The sequence below is a fragment of the Parasteatoda tepidariorum genome, chromosome 11 (genome assembly GCF_982258835.1).
Source record: "Parasteatoda tepidariorum strain Cologne lab strain chromosome 11, Ptep-v5.0, whole genome shotgun sequence".
Taxonomy (NCBI): Eukaryota; Metazoa; Arthropoda; class Arachnida; order Araneae; family Theridiidae; genus Parasteatoda; species Parasteatoda tepidariorum.
Window position 1 is genome coordinate 70,855,318 of NC_141765.1, and position 25,642 is coordinate 70,880,959.

The 25,642-nt window shown below is 26.2% G+C and overlaps 1 protein-coding gene across 4 annotated transcripts in view; it reads right to left on the reverse strand.

The window, feature by feature from the left end:
• The window catches only part of LOC107443983 (protein kinase C-binding protein NELL2), a 120,660-nt gene that overhangs the window by 27,100 nt on the left and 67,918 nt on the right, over positions 1-25,642 (reverse strand). For 2 of the 4 annotated variants that reach the window (XM_016058024.4, XM_071187307.1), the window contains exon 1: positions 10,192-10,557. The exons of the other annotated variants lie outside the window; for them this stretch is intronic. In XM_016058024.4, the coding sequence (XP_015913510.1) occupies positions 10,192-10,312 (121 nt within the window). In that variant the 5' untranslated portion in view covers positions 10,313-10,557. Of the gene's footprint in view, positions 1-10,191; positions 10,558-25,642 lie in introns of those variants that run through there. 4 annotated transcript variants of the gene reach the window in all.

Consider the following 25,642-nt stretch of genomic DNA (forward strand, 5'->3'; position numbering starts at 1 on the left):
TAATTTTTTTAAAAATATACATTTGCCTCTTTTTGTCTCCTACGAAATATTCGATAAAGAATTAAATCGTGAAACTTTACAACTGTACAATTTTTTTGTCGCTTACGTCGAAATTAAAATGGGGGAAAAGTAAAATAAATAGCACGAGATTGGAAAAAAAAAATTTCTTCATAAAACAATTATTAAAAAAAATTCATATGAATGTGTTATAAGTATTGATTCACCCATCTTCGCCCGTTGTTTAATAGCCATTGAGGAATTAAAATGAAAAAAAAAAAAAAAAGAAATAGTAAAGTATGTTTAGTTAAATTAAAAGAAGAATAAAGATGAGAAACTGATAACATGTCTTTTAATAGGAAAATATGGCAAGATTTGATCTACAACCTTAAAAATTAGGAAAGAATTATTTTAGGTGCTCCCAATTTTCTTCTTTTTATTTAAGAGAAATATTTTTACACTATAGAATTAGCAGTTTTAGCATTATAGAATTAGCTGTATTTTTAAGTCTTAAGAATTAACAGTTATTAAAGTAAAATGGTAGTCTTTTAGCCAATGATTTGCATTAAAATAAGCAAAGAAAAAAATTAAATTTTATGTTATTTAAGTTATTTAAAGCCGGTTGGTCATAGTTGTTAAAAATCTTTAAAAACAAAATGATCATAGTCTCCCAAAATTTGACATGATTGAATAAGCTTTATTTAATTTCCGATAGATGGCGATACCTCTGAAAAATTTTTGCCAGCCGAAGCATTTAGGATTTTCTTTAAAAATATTCGCCTGACACTTTCCACAAAGACGATTCGATTTAAAATGTAACTAAGTAATCCTAATGATATCAGTATTTACAATGTATAATCTTTGCAACATTTGTAAATAGTTATAATCCATCGAAAATTAAAATATTATTTAAGTATTAAACTAATGAAATTTTAAACATTTCGAAACTTTTATGATTATACTAATGAAGTTTTTTGAAATAATGTAAATATAAGTTCTTATTTAAATAAGATTCTTCTAAGGAAAGAAAATGGTTACATTATATTGATAAAATACAACAAGATTATTAAAAGTTATAACTATTATATTATTTTTTAATATAATATGTTTTTATTTCTAACTGTTTTGAGGAAACGGTAAAAAGTTTTACTGTATCGTTTATAGATGTTATCATTTGTTTAATTTTTGCTAATAAAGCAATAATAAATATCACTTAAATAAATGTTATGCTTTTATATCCGATAGTAGATACATGGTGGCATGAAGAAGTTGATGAACAGAAAGAATTTAAGCCCAGTTTTAGTTAAATTAGAATTATCGATATTACCAAAAATAAGAATAATTACGTTCGTTGTGATAATTCCTAACACATTAGAAAATTGAAATTTTATACAACTCTAAAGTGTTTATGTATAGATTTTTCCAAAGTTTCAAAATAATGAATAATTGTGTTTAAAAATGGAAAAATACGCTTAAGACATATTTAATTTATTATATAATCCATCTTAAAATATTTCAGGTGTTGAATGAATGAAAAATTAAAGATAATTAAAGATTTCAGGTGTTGAAGTTTGAATGAAAAATTAAAGATAAATTTAGTTAAATTAATTTAAAAACATCTGTAATGTTTGGTTGTTAAAGTATAAAACTAAATAAAAACTAATTTAGAATCGAAACAAAAGGAAATTATTTAGAGCTAAAATAAGGAAATAATTTTAGTAAATGAAAAAAAATGTATATCATTTAATTTTAAAAGAAATAATTTATTTATTTTTAATTACTAATTTCTAAACCAAAACAAATGCTACACTTTTATGTGAAAAATTGAGATAGGAAAAAGTGCATGCTCATTAAAACCCAGTTGTTTTTTATTTTATCTGAAAAAATTATTTCTCAGTTATGTTTATATATTTTTACATATACATATATGTATATATATAGGTATACACATACATACGCAGCTATATCTTTAAAAGGTTTTAACGCATTTTTATATGCATCTTTAAAAGTTTTTTTAAAAGGTTAGTAAAAGTTTTTATCTTAAAGTTATATGCATAAAAACAACGCGGTTATTCCAGATACACTTGACGGATACTTTTGCACGCCAGTGGATGTTCCTAAGTATGAAATATTGTTGTAAAATTGAGTTACGTGATGTTTTTTTCTTTCTTTGTTAGAGTTTTTTTTTTTTTTTTTTTGCATTTTTATTTGTACTTATTGTATTTGTTTTGCATTTGTAGATGTTCTACATGAAAAAAAACTTTTTTTTTCAGTAAAAGTAATTGAAATAAAATAAAAACAAGCGTAACTATTGCTCCTAAATTAAAAAAAAAATAGAAAATATAAATAAATAGATGAATTAAATAAAATAAATAAACAAATAAATAAAATAAATTAATTAATTAAATAAACAAATAAATAAAATAAATAAACAAATAAAATAAATAAATAAAATAAGTAAATAAACAAAATAAATAGTTTGTTTTAAACTTTATGTACTTTAAAAACTGCTCATTTAAATATTATTTTTGCTTTAGTTTACGTAATATGAAAGTATTTCATTAAAGTGATATCGTAAAATTGTGAGAAATTTTTAGAAGAAGCTTGAAATCATGCATTAAAAATTTTGATCTCAATAATATAATTTTGTTAAACTAAAAAAGAATTTTAAAATTATATTTGATCTTAATAAGGAAAGTACTAATAAAAGCACGCTTTGAAACTTTCAAAAATACATTTCATAACTGATTAAACTGTTCACGTTAAGTTCATTGCAAAATAAATAAGTAAAAAAAAATAAATAAAAGTGAGTCAGAGGAAAATATTTTCCCCTTATGTTATAGTTTAAATAAAGTCTAGAAAAATATTGTAGAATCTCAATACTTAAAAACGTATTTTTAACGAACTCATTAAAATTGTGAGTAAATATTTTGGAGAAAAGTACATGCACTATGTATCGAAAAATAATTTGTACTGAATGATAGGTAAATTATTCGATTATATTTTTACATTTGTCCCTAAAAAAGGTACTAGGGATACTAATGAGTAATTCATGCTTCAAATCTTTTGAATTGTTCTGTATAGGCAGAGTGACTTTGTATCGTCTTTATGAGTTAAAATAAATAAGTTTGAATTTTCTTATAAATGTCCATTTTCTTCTTGCCAAGAATTATTAAAACTTCACGATTAAATTTTCATATCATTTGACAGAATGTCTTGCCTTAAATGAGAAGTTAATATGGAAACTATGCTCAAACTAGTAGGTAAACAACACCTCTACACAAATTGGTATCTGCTATGAAACTTAAAAACGTTTAAAGCGTCTCAAATTCTTAACCTACAATTTCGTTAAAATTATATTTCGAAGGAAAAGCCTGTCTAAAATGAAAATAACTGGATTATGAATGAAAACAAGATTTATTGAAAGAGACATTAGTTATAAAAATTTGCTAGTTTATTTAATAAATATAATATAATTTTAAAAAAGTAATGCCTTTAAAATACAAATTAGTTCAATTAAATAACAGAAATGTGAGCAATGGAATTTAGAATCAATATTTACTGATCTTTATTGTGTGTGTTTTTTTTTTTGGAATGGTTTGCATTCAGTGAATTTAGAAGATTGTTTTAAAATTTTTTATCTGTCTTTATGTATGCTGTTATATTCCGACACATACATCAGTTACTTAAAATTTCAATGAAATTCACATTTAAGAAATATTGTATTAGTTTAAATGTATAAACATTTTAAATAAACAGTTTTGACTTTTGTATTTACGAAACTTTAAATATTTATTCTAAAGTAATAGCATTCAAAATATGAAGGAAAACTTTTGCTCTACAACGTATATTTATTTTTCAATCTATTTTGTCCTAGAGTTGCTCTTCTCGGATATTTAGTTTACATGTGTTTAAATGCATTTATGTTAACTTACAAATTATATTTACAAAGTTTGTATACTATTTTCGAGCAATACTCTATGCTTTTGTCATTCGTATAGTATTTAAAGATCAAGAATTTAGTTTGAAAAGCAAAAAGCAATGAAATGAATGAAATTTTCGCTTAAAGCATTGCGATTTTTTTCTGGACTCCAAATTCTATTTTCTTTTTTGGTTTAAATTATTTCACAAAAAAAGCTTATTTTAAAATATTTCTTCTTAAAAATAGAAAAAAGCATTTATTAAAAATAAAAAAAAGATATAGAGGAGCAGTGAATCGTAGTTAAATGCGAAAATTGCAAAAATTAATAGTTTTAAAACTTAAAAGAAAGATAATTTTCAAATATGTTTGATAAAAATTGTAAAAAAAGGCAGAGAAAATTTAATATTTGAACCACCAGTTAACTTAATTTTGATTGTGAGACTAGTCTTTAATTTTTATCTGGATAATTTTGCTGTAAAGCTAAAAAAACAAACGAAAAAAAAATCAAAATATTAAAGCATTTCTCATAAAAGAACGTAAAACAGCAGAGGAAGAATAAAACAATGTGGAACTAATATTAATGTGGGATTAAGGTGGTAGTTTTATTCTGGTGAAACTTTGAACCACTTTGAAACTTTCGGGCGGAAAACTTAATACGGTGTCCAGATGAGCAATTTTATTCCTCAAATTAAACTATCTTAAGTTTGATTATTCTATACTGCGATTCTACTTAAATAGAATAAAAAACATGGCTTATATTCAAACGTTCTACGTTAATAGTGTTAAATTTATTTATAAAAATTGGAATGATATTTTTCAAGTACAGACAAGGAGTTGCAATTAATACACAATTATATTTATATCTCCTATTGATACATACATTGTTAGAAATTTCAAAGTTCTTTGAACCATAAAATCGTACTAACTGCAACTTTACTACAATACCTGCTAACTTTTGCAATTTTTACAGGTAATATTATTTAGTCGTAACTAGACTGATTTATTCTTTATTATATTAATCTGAATTTAAAATATGAGGCTATTTTAACCGACGCATCACAAAGAATTTAAAAATACGATGGCAAGTTGAAACACATTATCATGCAAGTTAAACCATCTTAAATTTAATTTCTGTTTGATTGATATACTATGGCTCAACCTAAACAGAAATAGGATATGTCTTATCACTGTCATGAGATAAAAGTAGTATATCTGGGATTTAGAATTAAGTTAAACATACAAAACTTCTCTTTTAATAAGTATCAAAAAAAATAATAGAAAGATGTATATAAGAAGGACTAGAAGAGCTTTTTTTTAGAACAGGTTGGAAGCTTCTTCTATGAATTAACAAAATCGACATTTTCAATCAGTAGAATGTGGAATTCAATTCCCGGAAAGATTGCGCACCTGGTATTTCAATTTTATTTTCCCAGTTATATTTGCACTCATACAAGTCTATTCATGCTCGCGAAATTTATGAAAAAATGTGAAAGTGGGGAGGAGAGAGCTATAAAAAATGAAATATAACTACATGAGGGTTCCCTATTTCCTTGTACGATTCTAGCAACAGAATTTTTATTGCTGAATAAATATTGGGGTATTTCATTCCTTCAGATTTATAAGAGTTGGGGAGAGTGGATTTTTTTTAAAATTCTTTCAGAGCAAGTGCTTTTTCGTTTTAAAAGGAATTTAATAATATGGTCACATATAAATAAAATTAAACGAAAAATGTTAAATAAAATTAATATTGAATTGAATTATCGTAATAAAATAAAAATAAGAAAATTTAATTTATTTTTGTTTACTATAATGTTATACATTATATTTTATATTATTTGAATATATTACATTTAAATGTCTTTAGTATATCAATAGTTTGTATAATCTTAAAAACTTAAGAAAACTGCTACAAAAAGAGGTTTTATTATTAAATATTGACGTATAAATAAATTTTAGGATGTTTCGTTCTGGATTAGATTATGAAAAATTTTTATAACAAATATTTTGAATTTCTTAAGTTTTTTTTTTCATTTGAAACTAAAACGATTCTACTAAGTAACATTAATATTAACATAAAATATTACAATATTTTTAATAAAGAACCATAAAATCAGTACCTTGAATATTTGTTGCAATAATAATAAGGTTAAAGTATCACCGTTCTAAGAATAATTAATCTATATGGCTTTTATCCAATTTAAAGTAGTGAACATTTCGAAAATTTAGAAAATATTCTATGAAATGCTTTTATTCCCAAAAATATGATTCAAATCAAGAATTAAGATGAAATATTTAGATTTTTTAAAACATGAACAAAATTTATTTCAATACGTCATGATAAACTAGCTATTGAGAGCTACGAAAACAAATGGACATTTAACATAATTATGAATATTTTCGTTTAGGTTCATGGAATTTCTGTTTTTTTACTTTCCATTTTACGAAACATCTTCAAAATTAAATTCAAATTTATTTCGAAATTGACTTAGTTTTTTGACGAACACAAATTTAATTGTAATACATGTCATTAAAATTTTATAAATTTTGTATTACAAGTGCATAAATTTAATAATCATCATTATGTCGAATTTTTCCTTTTTAGTTAATTCATCATTTTCACGAAACTTTTTTAAAATTAAATTGAGCTTTTTTTTTTCAAAATCATATTTAGTTACAAAAAGTTTATAATAATGTGTTGTTAAAACTTTTCGATAAACTGCAAACATCAAAAAACATCAACGCGACGTCACATAATCACGCTAAAGAATGTTCGAAATCAAAATAAATATCCAATCATTTTGCAACTATTATTGCATTTAACAAAATAAAACTGAAATGATCCTCTTATTTTATATATCTCTTTTACGAATAAGCGAACGCAATTGTTGATGGTCATATACGTCCGTACTCTGTAAATATCTCTTCCCCTTTCTGAAAAAGCATTGCAGGTGAAACAAACATGGGGTAATGTTTGATCCTTAGGTCATTCTTAGACGTCTCGCCGGCAATGATTTTACGTTCTTTAAGAATGTATGTGTTGTAATCTAGTTCCTTTACATCATTTATTGCTGTCAGTCTTATTATGTTTTTAGGTCTTGTACGAAGCAAACTTTTGAAAATTATATTGGATAGCGTAGATTTAGTTCAGTCTCCTATCCTATTTACAATAAATAAAGATTGAAATTTACCCTTAAATACAAAAAAGAGTAAATTTTTAATAAACAGATAATATCACGCTTAATACATATAGGATAAGTCTAGGTTAGATGGCCATAGAAGAATGTTGGCCAGTGTATTTCTAATATTGTTAAATAAAATGCAGCAGATGCAATTTCGCAATAAGCAGTAAACTTGTTTATCAATTTGCAGAAAGCATCGCTTTACGTAACAACAAAAAATATGTAAAATTTTAATGTTTGTTTTATTCAGGGGTCAAATATTTATCGGGAAATAAGTATATTGTTTTGTTATTATCCGATAGAATCCTTTTACCTAGTCAATAGAACCCTACATATTATCCGATCTACAGACATGACATTTTATCCGATAGAATTCTTTTACCTAGTTAATAGAGTCCTACATATTATCCGATCTACAGACATGACATCTTATCCGATAGAATTCTTTTACCTAGTCAATAGAACCCTACATATTATCCGATCTACAGACATGACATCTTATCCGATAGAATTCTTTTACCTAGTCAATAAAACCCTACATATTATCCGATCTACAGACATGACATATTATCCAATAGAATCCTATTACCTAGTCAATTGAACACTGCATATTATCCGATCCACTCACTTAGAATTTTCTAATATTTATGTGTGATAGTTGTGGAAAAGAATACAATGCAGCAACTGAGAATGATGAGTGGAAGACACGTGTAAGGTGAAAGCAATGGCTCCCTGAAACATGTACGAAATTTAAAAACCTTTGCCAATTTTTTTTGTTTTGTTTTTGCTTTTTGCAAGTGAGTGATTAAATCTTTGAATTAGATTTTGTTTATTAGATTCTTTTTAATTATTTTCCAAGATAAAATTAATTCCTAACCAAGGGAAAATTAATTCTATTAATTATTTTAAGTTTTTCAAGGTTAACTGAATGGAATCTTATTTTCTATATTTTAACTTTTCCATATTTTAACAATTTTTCTTTACAGTATTAAATGGTAAATTTCTCTCAGCATTAAAGAAAGATGGTCATTTGAGTTTAATTTCAAGCAATTTTTTTTAATATTTTGTTTTCTCATTGTTTTGTACTCAAAATATGTTGAGCACATGTATGAAAATTTAAAATAAGCATAAACATTTCTTTTGACTCCATTATTAGCTTTTTAATTTAGATTTGAAAAAAAAGTATGGCCAACCTAGACTTACCCCATGCATAATTTTACAAAAGAGAAAAAAATATGATTTGCCATGCATGTTAAAATAACTTTTTTCAGCAATGAAATTGTTATATTTTCATGAAAATTATCCCTTTCTCTATAAGTTTAATTGGTTAAGATATACTTTAAATTTCAAATTTCAAGTAAAATTTAATTTATTTATGGTTAGAAAAAGAACAACAGAAAAACAGGAAATTTATAACTCATCTGTCATACAATAATTCATCTTTCACTCCTTATTTTTTTAAAATCATAACTCTACCAATTTAAAGGATGTGATCACCTCTGAACAAAATCCTCTATATAGAGTGTTAAAGTCGTATAAAATAACATAAATCGTTTTATCATACAAGATGAAGATTAAAAGTTTAGTAACACCTTGAATATTCATATTCAACAAGAAAAATTCAACTTTTATTACAATTACTATTTAACATTAAAATATTTCTCAGACATTACTACTTATTGAACGGAAATGATAACACACTCAGTATTATTTGCAAAAATTTCATTGATTTTAAATTGTGAACATTTTTTATTCTTATAATAGTATCGTATCTATGAATAAATTACTTCAGCTAATTTACGATAATTATTACAAATTGCACTCTTCGTAAATTAATTACCTTGTTTTATTTTTAAATTGTTCAGAACTCAATTATTTAAAGGTTTTCAAAAATTATGCAATAAAGTAAACCAATCACGCATTTTTAAAAAAAAAATATTTGGAAATGTTTTAAATTAATTAATTCAAAATGGAATATTTTAATATAAACAGTAGAAAGTTTTTAAAAAATAACGTGGACTACTCGAACAGTTTAAAATAGGGCTCTTTGCCAGGATTTCTTATTCCTTCCTCTGTTCTTACTTTTTTATAATTTTCTTTTTTTTAAATCAGTTCAAACTGTAGTAGTAAATATTTGCACTGGGAAAGTAGCCAAAGGAAAGATTTCTGCTTCTATTGTTACTCGCATCACTAATGGTCAATTTAATTCAAGAATTTGATATTAAACAAAACAATTAATTGTTTTTCACATTTTATTGCTAGAAAAAAATATTACAAAAGTTTCCTTTTACTAAAAAAAAAATATTGAAAAGTATATAGTAAAGATTAAAAGCTAAGAAAGTGGTTTGTAACAATGTTTATTTTTATATAATTAAATATTAACTAAAAAAACTAATAATGCTTTCAAAACTGTACACCATGAAGTATTTAAAATAATTATAGAGATTTAAGGAAAAATTTTTGGTTATGCTCAAATTAATTATTCGAAAAAATTATACAGTAATAATTTAAGGAAAACAATTTAACCTCTTATATACGTACTTTAATTTCAAATATACATTTATGACAAAAAATAAAAAGTAATAAATTGGAATTTGAAAACCAAAATAATATATTGGCTCTAGAATAAACTGTATCACACACACACACATATATATATATATGCATAAATTTATGTACGATAGGATAGTAATTTGGCTATGTTATTAAAAATAAAATATATAATTAATAGAGCAAAAAAATTAATTACTGCTTATTTTAATAATTTGTAACATCTAACACAATAGATTTTTTTACCAACAATTATATGCACTTTATAGCTCAATGCAGTTTACATAATTTATTAGTTGAAGATTGAATGATGCAATGTGTTCTCTGCTGAATTGATCGAAGAATTTGACTTTTGCTTTGAATTGCAGAGACCAAGAATTACGCAAAATGATAAGTGAATATCCATATCAGTTATTAACGAAATAAATAATGCAACTATTCATGCACTTAGCTGAATTTTTCGTAATAATTCCTATTAATACACTTTTATGTAGTTGTAGATTTTAATTGCGGATAAAAATTGTAAATAAAATATATACATACCAGAATAAAAACAAGTGATGTATTCAATAGAAATGTGTAATATCGTGAAAAATAACCAGTGCCGTAAAACAATATTATTCTTTGGGGTTTTATTGAAGCCTAGTCCAAACATTTCATACATATCTATATCATGAGTCTCGCATTTCTTTGATCCCGCTATCCCATTATGTTTTGTATTCTTTTTGTATACCCCATAGAAATATATCCATTGCTAAATGCACTCCATTTAATAAAATAATTATAAACTTTGCAAAGTTTAATTGATGCACTATCACTCGCTGAGCCGGCAAGATGCAAGGATAAGAAGGAGCAATCCCTGCTACTTTACTCCAATCATTTTTTCTCCGTACTGAATTGTCTGAATGCGGCACTACATGAGATGAAAGGAGGGTTACTGTTCCTCAGTTTCCTGAGTGCGTGTCGCCAAATTTGGGCGACTTTGGCGCTGTTTCCTTTGCCTGCCTCAAAAACGCGGGAATATGCTCTTATTCCACTTTAAAATTCTTTTCCTCTTTTTACATTAATAACTGTTTACGAATCATAATATATATATATATATATATATATATATATATATATATATATATATATATATATATATATATATATATATATACATATACACATATGTACATACATATATTCATATACATACATAGATATACATATATAAATAATACTAGCTAAATGCCCGTTCTCTGTACGGAGTGTAGAACATTAAACTATAATATCAATACTAAACAACACAACGAAATTATACACATACTGAAATACATATACCAACACAGTTAATAAGGCTAAAATAAATCCATTTTTTTATATGTTTTTGTTTTTATTCTTGCCGGTAGCTTTACGTTATTAAATTAAGTAAAACTTGTTGATAATACTTCAGCCTTTCAAAATAACTATCAACTGTATTCATTATTTTTTGGAATGATGTTATTGCTCGAAGTCAATTCATGATGGACAAAATTTACAACAATTAAGCGATTTTCTCCGGTACCCATTAAACACCTTTTTTGACATTATCTTTATTAAAACTACACAGAGTTAATGTAGTTTTAATAGGTACCAAATATACTAATTTTATCTACATTAGTATATTTGGTATGGATCAAACTTGCGCTAATTGCCATAATACAAAGAAGTGCTTGTTACCAAAATTATTTAAGCACCATTGGCATCAATAATAGTGCGTCGTTATATATATGTTCTTCCTGAACGATTTAGTACAATATCTCCATTAATTGTGATTTTAAGTATATATCAAATTTTTTATTTGAATTAGTAATATTACTAAAATTAAGCATTATTGGCGTCAATAATAGCATGGCGATTTTTTACTTTCCTTTTCTTTTAAACGTTTTAGTAATAGTTCTCTTTCAAATTTGCTATTTAGTAGTACTGCAATTTTTTTTTTGTTTCAGCTTTAGTACCTATTAATAAATATTAATTAAACATCATTCTCGTCAAAAATAGTAAGGCGAATTTTTGGATTTCTTAAACGAATTAGTACCATTTCTCCATTATCTGCAATTTTTAGTACATAGTTTATTTTTTATTTCAATTAATATCCATTAATAAAATAAATCAAGTATAATTGGTGTCAATAATTGTATTGCAATTTTAGCCTTTCTCCTAAATAATTTAGTATTATTTATCTATTAAATTTGCTTTTCAGTACGTAGCTTATTTTTTCCTTCGAATAAAATTTCTGAATTTAAATTTTTTAGCTTCATAGAAATTAATTTTAAAAGCATATTAGAAAAATTAACACGTGATTTCATATTACTTAAGAAATACTAATTTGCTGACGTAGTCCGTCTATGCTCACATTGATCATTGAGTTTATCAAACATTAAAAAAACATGTATCTAAGAACGTGCATCAAATTCTTTTTTAATTAATGAGAGCTATAACCACGCAAAAATCACTGACTCTATTTTTAAAACCGTCTGCAGTTTCATTTATATTAATCGCGCTAATTCTTAACCAATGAGAAAATTCCATTTTTTGAACGTCACTTCAGAATGATCTAATTGAAATTTTTGAATGATTTTTAGGATTTAGGGCTGTAATTGGCCCTTGTCCAAATTTCAGGAAGATAGAGCCTGGAGTATCAAACAATATTAAGACATAAGACATATGACATGCACATAGTTTGTAATTGTTTTAAATTGGTTTTTATGATAACTTTTCTTATGTTGTTTAAATTTTTATTAAAATAAAGGCTGTTTATTCAATTTTTGTTTAAAACACATGTCATTCAAAATTGCTTCAGACCCTAAAATTTGCTTTTCCCAATTCTAGTTCAAGTCAAGTTTTATTGCTTGAGCTAATGACTCACTTAGCATGCATAGATGATCTCGTATATTTAATAGTCATCGATGAGGAAAGTATTGTGGTTGGACAATCCCAGATGAATTCTTCAGTTTTCTTTTTTAAAGATGCTTTTTAGATAAATTCGCTCTTTAATGAAACCTTTTTAAGATTAAGATTAAATAGGATGAACAAATAAAGCGAGAGTATGATTCAGTGCAATTCTAAGAATAGATATAAAAAACAACTAATGTAAATGAACAAGAAGTTAGATAAAATTCGTATTAAAAAGTAAACAAAAATGACGAAATAAAGGAAATAAAAAAACCACCTTCAAAAAAGCATGTTTTAAAATTGCTATTTTAGATCACGGAGAAAGGCTACTTTTCATGATTAAATAAAACACTCAGTATTGTAGCATTTGATATGAATAAAAGAAAAAAAATTTAAAAACAATTCTAGACTTTTTTACAATACGTAAGGTGTAAATGTTTCCTTTTTACACTAATTATATGAAATGTTGGAAATTTAAAAAAAAAAGTTAAACAGCTAATTAAAATGTTAATGTAAAATTAGCTGATTAAATGTAAAAAAAGTTAAGCAGGATAATTAAAATGTTTAAGACAAAATTACAATGATGATTAACTGCAAAAGAGAGAAAGTTGTGATCGCCTTATTGCGATGACTGGTTACCCATTAGTCTGTTTTTTCCCCCTGATGGATAGACTTTTATAAATGCACAACATTTCAAGTCATGAGTTGTAAAACATTCAATAATTGTGTTTGTCCATTTGTCGTCCAATGAGCTGGAGTGGTTTTCAATTCCAGACAATAAACTTTTCATAAAACGCCCCCTAACTCTTTTTTTCAGCATTCATGTTAACATTAAAATCACCGGTAAGACTGTAAGTATGAATAAGATAATCATATAAAGGAAACACAATATTACGTAAAAAGAATAAAAATGCACGTTGGTCAAAATAAAAAGAAAAAACTCAGTCTGGAAAGCAATTCCAAGAAGTTCCAGAATTAGTTATTTTTTTTGTAATTAATCTCGTTGTGCTGTTTTTCTTAATACTTATGTTAACCTGATTTTTTTTATGACTTGTACTAATCTTTATTTATGATTATGGTGCTGACGAAAAGTATGTGGATATGAAAAACCTAGAGCGATTTACCCCATTTCATAACTATAACAGTACCTTAAGACCATCAGAATAGTTTAATATTTTTGCTGATGATGTCATTGAACACGAGACTATACATTTCGAAATTAAAAATTTTGTTCTGAATGTGTCAGTAAAGAATAATATTAATGATCCTGTGTGTAATTTATAAGCTTTGTTTTCTACAGATTTGCAGCAGAGTAATTAACGCAAAAATTGTGATCGGACAAAAGGGTTATGAAAAAAACATTTGAGAATAAATCAATAAAGGTAAAATAGGAAAATGATGAAAAAAACTATGATGTTAAATACATAAATATCCCAAAACATCAAGAAATATTTTTTCAAACTGCTTCACCAAAGGAAGGCGTTATTTAAAAAAATGGTATAATACGAAGGAATCACGTAAATACTGTTTCCTTCACATATTAATAAGTAAAAAGCTAACAATATCATTATTTAATTCATTACATTTTAATATTTCAGTTAAAAATGATACAATTGAAAAGCGTCTGAAAAAAATAATAGCATTTTTAAAATACGTTAATTAGAATGTTTAGGAAAGCTTTAGTTGTTAGGAAAGCTTTAGTTGTTTTTATAAGAAACAGAAAAGTCTGTTCCTTGTTGAACCATAATACCGGTATTATGAACGTCTGTAACCTTTATAAGGTGTTAAAATGAATCATTTCCGTTCAAGTCGAATCACAGTATCGTAACAAAAAAGTATAATAATATGGTTCAAAGTAGCACCAGATGAAGATTGAAACAAATTTTGAATGATTTATTTCATACCCAAAAATTTATAACGGTGTGGAAATTTTGTTTATATCGTTCTCCGCACTTTTTCAATATGTTTAGATGTTTTTTAGATATTATCGAGTACTTTAATATCTTTTTATTTACTATCTAGATGGTTTATTATCAACAACATTATCTAAATCGATAAGTAAACTAACTAAAACCGCAACTGAGCTAATTGCAATAATTAAGGATTCATCAATTAATTGATTTATCTTGAATCGGCTAAATTTGTTATGAATTTTTAAAATTAGATTTATCAGATAAATATTAAAAATTAATAAGACAGAAAGAAAAGTAATAAGAAAAACATTAAATGAAGAAAAAAAATTAGAGTTAAGGTATAAGTAGGCCATTTTTTTTTCAAAGTCATCAAGAGAGAACGCCAAATACGGCGATTTCTAACAATTCGAGAGTAACCTTAGAGAAGGCCTCGTGCGTTCTGGAGTAAGAGTAGTCACGTGGCGGGTATTCTTTGCTGGGTAGGTATGATAAATTTTGAAAGAATGAGACAGATGCGATAGAATATATGGAGCATTTAATATACGTCAGCGCGTGGCTCCCTTCTTCCTTCAAAAAAGAACTCTTGGAATCATTTCAGTTCAATACCTTTCTTACATCCCCCCATATCCTCCGGGACTCTTAAGAAATCGTAATCAATACAATTGTGACTTTTTATCCTCCCCTAGCTCTTTCCCGCCATTTATGTCACAAATCCACAATTTCAATTCGAAAGCGTTGCTCTGAATTTTGTAGCATGTAGAAAAATATTATTGTCCACATTTGATTCACCTTAATTTGTAGCTAAGTTTAACCATGTTAACATAACTTGAATATACGAGTCTATAGTTCAATTTGATTGAATTCAATTTAACATCTTGTTAAGTTTGCAACTGTTTGGTATAAATAATTTAAAAATGAATAAATCAAACATGGATATGAGTTTGAAAATAAATAAAAATGAGAATAATTTTAGTCTCTTTAATATTATTTTATGCGTAATCGTATGCATAAAATTATTTTTTTTCCTGCAGAAATTATGTGGAACATAATCACTTCATTTTCTTCATAATCATTTTTTTAAGTAGTAGAACCTATGGCTGCCAAATTTTCACATTTTTTGGTAAAATGCCTTTTTGTGTTATTTTAATTTTATGTTCCTTTCGTTTTTTTAAATTTGATTTTAAGTCTATTTTTCTACACTACTTCACGTAAAAAGATTCAAAAGTTTATATGAAGCCCACTTAGTTCCAGCTCTCTCATGGTGAGGCTGGAACGCGGTCGTTTTTTAAAATGGTGACAAAACTACTAAACATTTCGAAAGCTTTAGTTTTTAACTGTTTAACCACTCTAAAATATTTAGCAAAAAGCGTGGTAGTTGGTAGTCCTTAAAAAGCCTAGTAGTTCACTAATTTATGCATACATTAAATACATGAGGGTTAAATATATGAGTATTACCTCACTTATTTAATTTAGAAAATGTTTGTTCAAATGAGAAAAAGTAATTATCAGTGATGAGGTGAAGATTTTATAGATAAGAACGAAAAAAAACACAAATTTGCTATTAATGATTTAATTGCATCAATCAATTGAATTATTAATTGCATCAACATTTTCTTAAATACATATATTCAGAATTTCATATATTTGTAATATACATTAAACCTATTTTGAAATATGAAAATTCGCATTTTTGAAAACATTTTTTGCAGTCATGTTTTATACTTTCAAATACAAAGACCTGTATATTACAAAGATTGGGAAAGGCGATAAGAAAACTTTTATCCAATTTAACCCTTTACATAATTCCTGCTATTCAGTTTTATTTGTGAGTACTTTGCTTGTCTTTTAGTCTTGTTCGTGTATCTTTTCTTTGAAAATGAGTTCCCTCTCATTTGATGCATTGGAAATAAAAGAAATATATTTTGAAATATAACTCTAACAAAAAATTCAATAAAAATCATAAATAAGCAAATTTTAAATTTAGAAATTTTGAAAAACTTCAACAACCCAAAAATTAGGTTTGGAATCCTCCCATTAAAAGAAAAATGAATAGTTTTATTAAAATTTTTTGATTTTTTTTCCTTATGAAAATAATACATTAATGCATTTCTAAGAAAAATATGGAATGTCAAGACGAGTGTTATTTAAAGACAGATAACATAATCAAATTTTATGTGGCCTAAAATTACTGTATAATAACTAATTTAAAATATTAGTTATCAAAGGAACCAAAAATTATTTAAACAGATTATAAGCAGAAAAAAATAAGTAGTTTGCAAAGTTCATTTTAACAGATCATAAAAACTATAACATTCACATAATCAATTCAATCTACAAATAACATTTCCCCGCCAACTCTTAAAATAATAATAAGAAGAAGAAAAAAAAGAAAAAAAAAACAGTTAATCCCAGAATGCTTTATAGAGTAAAAAAAGTATCTTTTATAAGCTTAGCATCTAATTTTCCGAAACCTTTGAAATTTTAGAAAAAGGCCAGGATTTAATTAATCCAAGTGAGGGAAGGAAATTGGAGACCCCTCGGCTATTGACAGTACCAGAACAGTAGCGGAAGCCGTTTCAGTTAAGTTTTCTTTCAGAATTGGGGGGGGGGATGTCAGGGAAGTATAAAATAAATCGGGTGATCGGAGAGGAGGGTACAGGGTGTACAAGGAGTGATACCGTATTTGTGTTGAGTAGCTGATACGCTCAAGTTGGTGCGCGCGTCGGATCGGTCGACACATACGGAAACAGCTGAGAACGACAACACAGGTGTTAAAGAGCGCATTCTACACACTACAACATACAATGCACTCGCTGAATTGAGAAGTTAGAGGAAAAACTACATCACCAAACGCGGTTCCTCGAAATGCGGCGAAATTAAATACTGATGACAAAGCTGCGTCTGAATATTGAAAGAAATCTGTTAGACATGTTTTCATTTGCTTTGAAGCTTTATATCTTGGAAGAATGGAGGGAAAAATTATGATGGGAATTCAGAAAAATACTGAGATTGGGATTATAATGAGTTTTTGCATTGATATAAATTTAGACAAAAACTAAGTCTAGTTTTAATATTTTCATGTCCCGTATGTTTTCTATATATAAAAATAATAAATAAATAAATAAATAAAAACTTAATGAGCAACGAAAATTTTTTTGTCACTAAAATGCATTATAATAAATTACTAACATTTTATTATCATTGATTGATAGTCTATTAACGATTTGATTTCAATCTCAGTATTTTAGTGATTTTATTATTTCCGTTGCACTAGTTATACACTGTAAAACCTGTGGGGGTAAATCTTTCTGAATATGATGTTAAACAAACCAAAAATTATGCGGAGGCGCATTTTATTACAAGCTAACACCAAATCGAGCATTCATATACAATTTAAAGGGTGTAATTTAAATCTAAACACTTAAAATTGAATATGACTACACCAATTCTCGAAATTTCGCACCATGCGAGGCTTGTTAATTCCGTACACGCTGTTTGCGCGCTTTGAATATCCTTAATGTTTGCTGTCCTCAGCAAAAACGAAAGGCAATCGTTAAAATGTGTATAGTCGTGTAATAAAAATAATTTTATTATAATTTTTAAATCTATAAACTGGATTAAATGATTTTATAATGCATAATTTCGATCCGGTTCCGTTCTGTTAAGCCTAGCTCGAATTCGTCTTTCTCTGTGCTACACGTATGTTTGATTGACACATTAATTTTATTTTACGAATTAGTAAATATATGTATTCAAAATAAATGATTCTTATCTTATATTGTATAGTAGTAAAAACAACGTTTACTGTATAAATTTTAGTAACAAAAATGGTGGGGGCTACTTTACTTTAAGCAATGTAAAGAACATTCTTGGTGTAGTGGATCCACGGTAAGACGTTTCACTACATTACTTTGTTGTAATGTAATTGCCCCCCTTTTAGTTGTTGAGATACACAATTTTCACAGTGTAAACCAAGGGATTATTTGTGACGATTTTAACATAGTTAGTTTTAACAGAGGAATCTGATCAGAGTATAAAGATAAACACGTTATCGTGGTGGAAAATCTAGCCACCTTTGTGTTATAAAAATAAAAAATAAATAAATAAAAAATAAATGAAAAAAAATAAACTAAAAAAAGGAAAACCTCTAATTGTTATCTTTACCAATAGTTGCCTTTATTACAGTCGGTGAACAGTTTATTTAAGTAGTTGATTTTAGGCAATAATGTTTATTTCCCTAACTTTGCAATTTTGAATCAGGGGAGTATAAAACTAACCAAGCAACCAACGAATTCTCTTTCTTGAAGCACTAAGTAGACCACAACTCGCATTTGTGAGGAAAATCTTCCAAGGTTAACCCGACTTAAATGATGGGATTGCAGACATGTTCCATCTACTTCTAGAGATAGCATTTTAGTCGGCATTGTAGTTGATGCGAGGTAGGAATATTGTAAGAATTAACCAGGTATCTTTAGAGTTTGAATCTGGGTTACTTTTAAGAACAAACACTTTATATTCTAAATCATTCCAACTAGTTGTAAATAAATGGTTATTTTCAGGAGAGAAATATAATGATATTGAAATAAATACGATTTTTATTGAAACTTCGAGCTTTAGAGATTTGAGTTTAAATAAAAACATTAGGCTAACTGCTTAAAAGATAAGAGTCTCTACTACTACATAAACTGTGCAGTTTTACTTAAAATTATGGCAAATAAAAAGAAACACAATGAACAACATGCAAAGCAGAAATAGTTTTTTTTACAAAATAGAAATATGTTATACAAACGTACGGAAACAATTATTACAACTGAAAAATAAAATGATAAAAAAACATAATTTTCTAATTAATGAAGGCTAATTTTTTCTGAAGAACACTGTTTCTTAAATTTTTAAAAACATACTTTTTAGCAATACACAGAACCATATTAAATGCATTTATTATGAGTTGGTAATAGGTTTTAACTACAGGGGTTGAACAAAATGATTTAAACACTTCTTCGCTAACTTATTTTTTTAAAAATTTTTAAAGAAATACTTAGAGAATTGTTTTAGAACTTTAGAAGAGTTTAGGTCATGCAATTCCTCGTACATATCAAATAAGTTTAAATCTTTCAGAGGTTTGAGGGACTGGTAATAAATAACAAACGAAAAAGAATGTTTTTGAGCACCCTGTGAAAAACAATATAGCTATAAACTTGTAACTTATTGCATGTAATAACCAACGTAAGTGACATAACTGCGCAAAATTTTGTAAACCTAGCTTAATTATTCAGAAAGATGTGGTCATTTTTCTAAAAAGAATTTTTGACTTACGTTTTCTTACTTTAACTGCTGAAATATTCAATAAAAGTAAACAAAAGGTTTAGAGTAATTTTTAATTAATAATAAATATATCCTTTTAAAATTTAAAAAAGAAATTCGTTAAAAATTGCACAAGATACGAGAATTCAAAGTAAATCTTTCATACTGCGCATGCGCAAAAAAATATAAACATATTTTTCGTAATTTTGTTTAGAACCATATTTAGTAACTTATAAAAAAAGTCTTATTTGAATATCTTGAAAATTTAAAAAGTTTTTAGCACATTTCTAAGTAGCTTTAGTACGTTTTTCTTTTTTTTATTGTTGAAAACTTTAAATGATAAGGGATTTTCCACAAAAACCATTTTGTAATGCGAAACAAAATTTAATTGCAAATGATAATACTCTAAAATGATGGTCTGGACAACAGGATGTGATGGTTATAGGAAATAAAACATAATTTAATAGAATGTGGTCCTATATAAGACCGATTTCATTTTTAATAAAGTTTCCTTAATAATAATGTAACAAAATTAAATATTTGATAAGCCCCTTAGCATTGAAAGATCTCTTTCCAAATTAACGACAACTAATTAGAAAATTGCTTGAAACTTTTTAAATTTTCTAGATATTCTTATCGGATTTTTTTAGAAGTTATCAAATGCGATTCAAAACAAATTTATTAAATTTTTTTAATGTTTACCGAGCAGGTGCGGTAAGACAGGAATTTTTAAAATGCTCAACTTTTTATCTATTTTGTTTCTAATTTTAAAATGATATTTTCATCATTCATTAAAAATTATTCTAAAAATTTTGTTTGATTTCACAGAATATTTCAGCATTTATAGTAAAAAAACGAAAGTAATTTTTTTTTTTCAATTTTATAAAAATGTCCATTTCATGAATATTTAAGCTAGGTTTACAAAATTTTGTGCAGTTATTGCAAATAATAACCACCGTAATTGACATAATTTACAAGCATGTATTGCTCGGCATATGGTACTCAAAAACATTATTTTTCGCTCGTAATTTGCTGCATATTCTTCACGCCGTTAAAAGCTTTTAATTTAATAGATATGTTTGAGAAATTGCATGACCTAAACACTTCCAAATTTTTAAAATAGTTCTCCAAGTCTTTCTTGAGAAATATCAAAAAATGAGTTTGAACAGAAAATAAATTAAAACTATCAATTTAATTTATGTCGAAAGAAGTTTAATAAGCTCATTGATTTTGAATTAAATTTTACATCTGATTTGTCCTATATTATTTTAAAACATTGCTGCCAAATGTAGTAAATTACCATGAATAAATTCAGATATCTTTCTTCAATAAAAGACTCAGACTTTGAGAAGTCCACTTGGAGTTTGACAATTTAAAAACTGTCTTAAAGAATTATTTCTACTCTTCAAACTCCTTACGTAATTAGATTCATTTGCTTTTCGGCATTTCTTTTGTTCACACGAACATTTAAAAAGGTAAGAGTGTTTGAATCCAAATTTTAAGCAAAAATACTTATTTGAATAAGAAACTTTTTATCTTTATTATTTATGATGAAAATAATCATAGAAAAGAGATAATAATAAATCATATAGTTTTTTATGCAGAGTATATTAACTATTAATACCTATCATTACTCTGTTAAAAATTAAAGTTTTATGAAACATTTTGCACATCACAAAATTATAATTATTATAAAATAAATACAAATATGCATTTTTTTCGTCTTATTAACTGATTAAATATTTATAAGTTTCAGTAACGCTGACACTTGCGATTTTAATTCTTTTTTTAAAACTAAATAAGATGACAATTTTTTTTTAAAGAATGACTTAGGACACAAAGTGAAGAGCTTTATTAAACATGTTAATGTGATATTTTGAAAAACCAAAGTTTTCAGAATGTGTTAATAGCGTCGGTTAGTGTTAAGCATTAATTTTTTTTATGAGCTTCTAATTGAACAATGTGTTCAAGCGTTATTTAGGCTGATTTTATACATTCAATAGGAGAGGACGACATAATAGAAACCTGCAAAACATAAGGAATTTTTAATGAATTTTGCAACATTTTTTTTAAACTTAACTTTTTTTAAATCTTATTTTACACATTTTAATCTTTATTTTATGATGTTACAACATACAAAAATTTAAAAAAGTAGCTCTTATATAATACAATGCTCATGATTTATTTTTTAAAATTATCCATTACTTACTGTACTCATAAGTTAAAATAAATCCATTCGAATTTCATTTTTTTTAAAACCTACATGAATGCAATTTTTGTTGCAACGTAGCATTTTTAAAAAATATTTTTTTCACAAAATGGCAGTGTTTTGAAAAAAATTCAAAGGAAACTTTGTGGATTGGCCTAAAGCAGTCAATCCAATTAAAAAAAACCTAAAGCAGTCAACCCAATTAAAAAAACATATGCAACGAAAACTATTGTCAAAATTTGAAGTAAATCTGTAGAACTAGTTAGATATACAGCAAGTTTTGAAAGTAAATTACGTTTGTGATCTGTATAAAATTTGCGGTTAACTATAGTGCATCAATACCAGGAGATAACTTAAAAAAATCTCAAGTCTAGCCCTCTTTTTGTCGATCATGTGACACCTTATATACTTTTGGAGTAGTATACAAAATTCTGCTGCCATCTTCATTTCGAGCATATTCCTTGGCTGTTGTGTCTCCATTTGTTTCCAATTGAAACTGTTGTCAAAACTATCGATAGCACTTCGCAACCATCACTAAAAATTATTACAGCTAAATAAATCGTAATTTTAGCTATTTTTTATAGAAAATACCATTGATTCTTTTTAGTGCATAATTTCAGCAAACTGCTTTAATTAAATAGTTAAAATAATAGTATTTTACTTAAGTGCTTTGATAGGAGTGAGTAAATTCATCAATCAGCTGAGTGCACAAGTTAATTTCTTCATACATGTCTCCAACACTGCGCATGACATATTATGGTTTAACTTTTAAGTTTTCACAGAAATCAATTCAATATTTTGGTAAAAAGATCTTAAAAGGATAAACTATCAAAAAGTAAAATTTGTTTTTCATTTTTGAAAATTTTACTGCGTCGTTCCCCCTTAAGGTTGTTTTTAAAAACATTCTAAGACATACTTGTACCAAAATCGTTCCGTACGCTTTAAAGCTTGTTCTTTTATTAAGATTATATTATCAATAAAGTTTTATTATGTAATAAGTAAAGTTTTCAATCGTTTCAATAAATAAATTTTAAATGCAAAAAACAGAAACCTATAAATATTGAAAAAAATGTGTTTTTAGATTTTTTTCTTCATTTAATCAGGAATACAATATTTTACTATATGAGTAAAAAAAAGTTCTTGAAAGTATCCTAAAAAAAAAAAGAATTGTTCCTCTGTCAAAATTGTATTCATTTTGGTTATTTTATAAATAAACCTTGAAAAAAAGCTTTCAGAATACAATCATGTTTCACACTTTTTCTAGGTTTCGTGAGGAGGAGGAGAAAAGCTATTGATTATGAAAATACAAAATAATTCCAAGAAACTCAAAGGCAATTTTGTTAGAATATAGAAGTTCTTAAAGATTCTTGAAAATTCATTATTTATACAGTAGCTCATCAGCTCAAAAGATTAAAAGCTGTAGCCCAGATGTAATAAAATGCTTTGATAAAAGCACCGTAATAAATGCATCGTGTGTGTCTAAACACAGTGCAACGTATTTTGGTTTAGTCTAAACATATTTCTAAACAACTGATTAATTAAGTATAGTTTTGCAAATAAAACTCATTCGCATAATCAACAATTTTTTTTGTTCAATTAGTATAAAAATTATCGTATTAATATAACTAAAATCATGCATTGCTGCTTAATATTTAAAATATTAATTGCGATCTATAACATATCTAATATTTAGGTAAAAATGAATCAATAATTAGGTAACAATAAAACAAAATCTCTTGATATTTAGGTAGGCAGAAAATGAACTCCAATTCAATGTGTAAAAGCTTGGATAACGTCACCTGGTGAGTCGCGTGGCTTACGTGTGGTTCCCAAGGCAAAAAGGGGAAGAAATCAACAGAGGGGAGAATCTCCCCGATCCCGTCATTTGCATCAGCGAGCATTTCTGTCTCCCTCATTTACGAGAGAATCCCATATGGTAAACTTGAGATTGTTCTACTCAATATGCAAGTATTCCGTTTGATGATAAAGCGTTCCATTGAGAAAAGAATGATTTATAACGAGGAATTCTTTTATTTAATGATGTCCCAAGACAACCATTTTAAGCAAAGTTTGCAAAATACTGTTCATAAGAGTAGAAAGCTTTTGCTTCTGTTATCAAGCTTTAGTTTCATAAGGAGATATGTATAATTTATGGACTGTTTAAGTTTGTTTATTTTTAATGAAGTAGATAAATTCACACGAACTGAAAAAGGAGGAATCCCCTCGGTATGTGAAATTCGATGACATGGAAATATCTTTTTCCTTTATCATTTCTTTGAAATGGAAATTTCCCCATCTTTTCAAGACTTAAGTAATCTTTTCTGACAGCAATGATATTCCTTTAAATAATTTTTTTGAAACCAATTTAATTTTATTCATGTTACGTAAATGTTTTTGTAATGTTTGTAATTTTTTGTTTTCAGTGTATAATTTTTATATATATTTCTAACTCTCTTTCTCATGCTCATATTTGCGAAAATTTTTATGATTGAGAGTTGTGTTGCAGATGATCTTATAATATTTTAATATCTTTCAGTACTAACATTTAAAGTATATATAAAAAAACGGACTTAGCAAATTAAAAGTCTGAAATCAGAAAGTAAAACTTTTTTTATTCTAAGAATCTTAACTACATGCATTAAGAGTGGTCATTACGAAACACAATGAAAAATTATTAAAATTTGTAAAAAATAGAGAAAAATGTTAAAAGGTATAAATCTAACATAAAATTTAGTTGAGACGTAGCTTAAAAACTGCTCCCATAGGTAACTGAGAAAGTAATATTTTACTGTTATTTTATTTTCTATACATGCCCTTGAAGCTCAAACATCGCTTAAATAACATTTTTATGGCCAACTTACTTTGAGATTTCACACCAATTACCAGGTACACAAAAATATTGCGACCTACTTTAGAAAATGGAATTTGTATCAATAAAACAAAACTTTAATCACAAAACGCTAAAACAAACTGTTATTGTCGCATGAGGATATTAAGTATAATGTACTCTAAATATATAACTCCAGTGCTTTCAAGTTATGAAATAGAGAAGGCAAAAACAAAAGCAAAATTTATTTCTCCAAATTGTATCGAAAACTAATAATCAGAAACAGTTTAGAATTAGTTTTGGTAAGAATTTTTTTAAAAAAAAGAGCTAAGTAAAATTTTTCTTTATGAAGATAAATTTGCACAAAACTTAAATAAATTTGAGGATATTTTTTGATGTTATATTTTTTGGAATTTAAAAAAAAAACTAAACGTATTAGAAATTTATACTATTGCATTGGGAAATTTCAAAATATTTTTGATAGAGAATTGACAATAAATAAATTTACAAAAATTGTTTTTGAAAAAATTATTTAAAAAATGCTCACTTTTCATATTACAGTGAACTAAACTGAACTAAGTATTTTTAGTTGATTTAATTCATAAATTGAGAGGAAAATAAATAAACTAAAAATGAAATAATCAAAAATGAGAAGAAAATCTGGTAGCATTTTTATTACTGCCTTTAAATAATTTGAAATTTTCACTTTGAGTGGATTTCAGCAGTTTTCGAATAGTAAAACTAAAGCCTCACTAATTTCTTAATGATCCTTCAGTTTTTATTTGTGACGTATATACGTTATTAAAAAACTTACATTAATTTGCT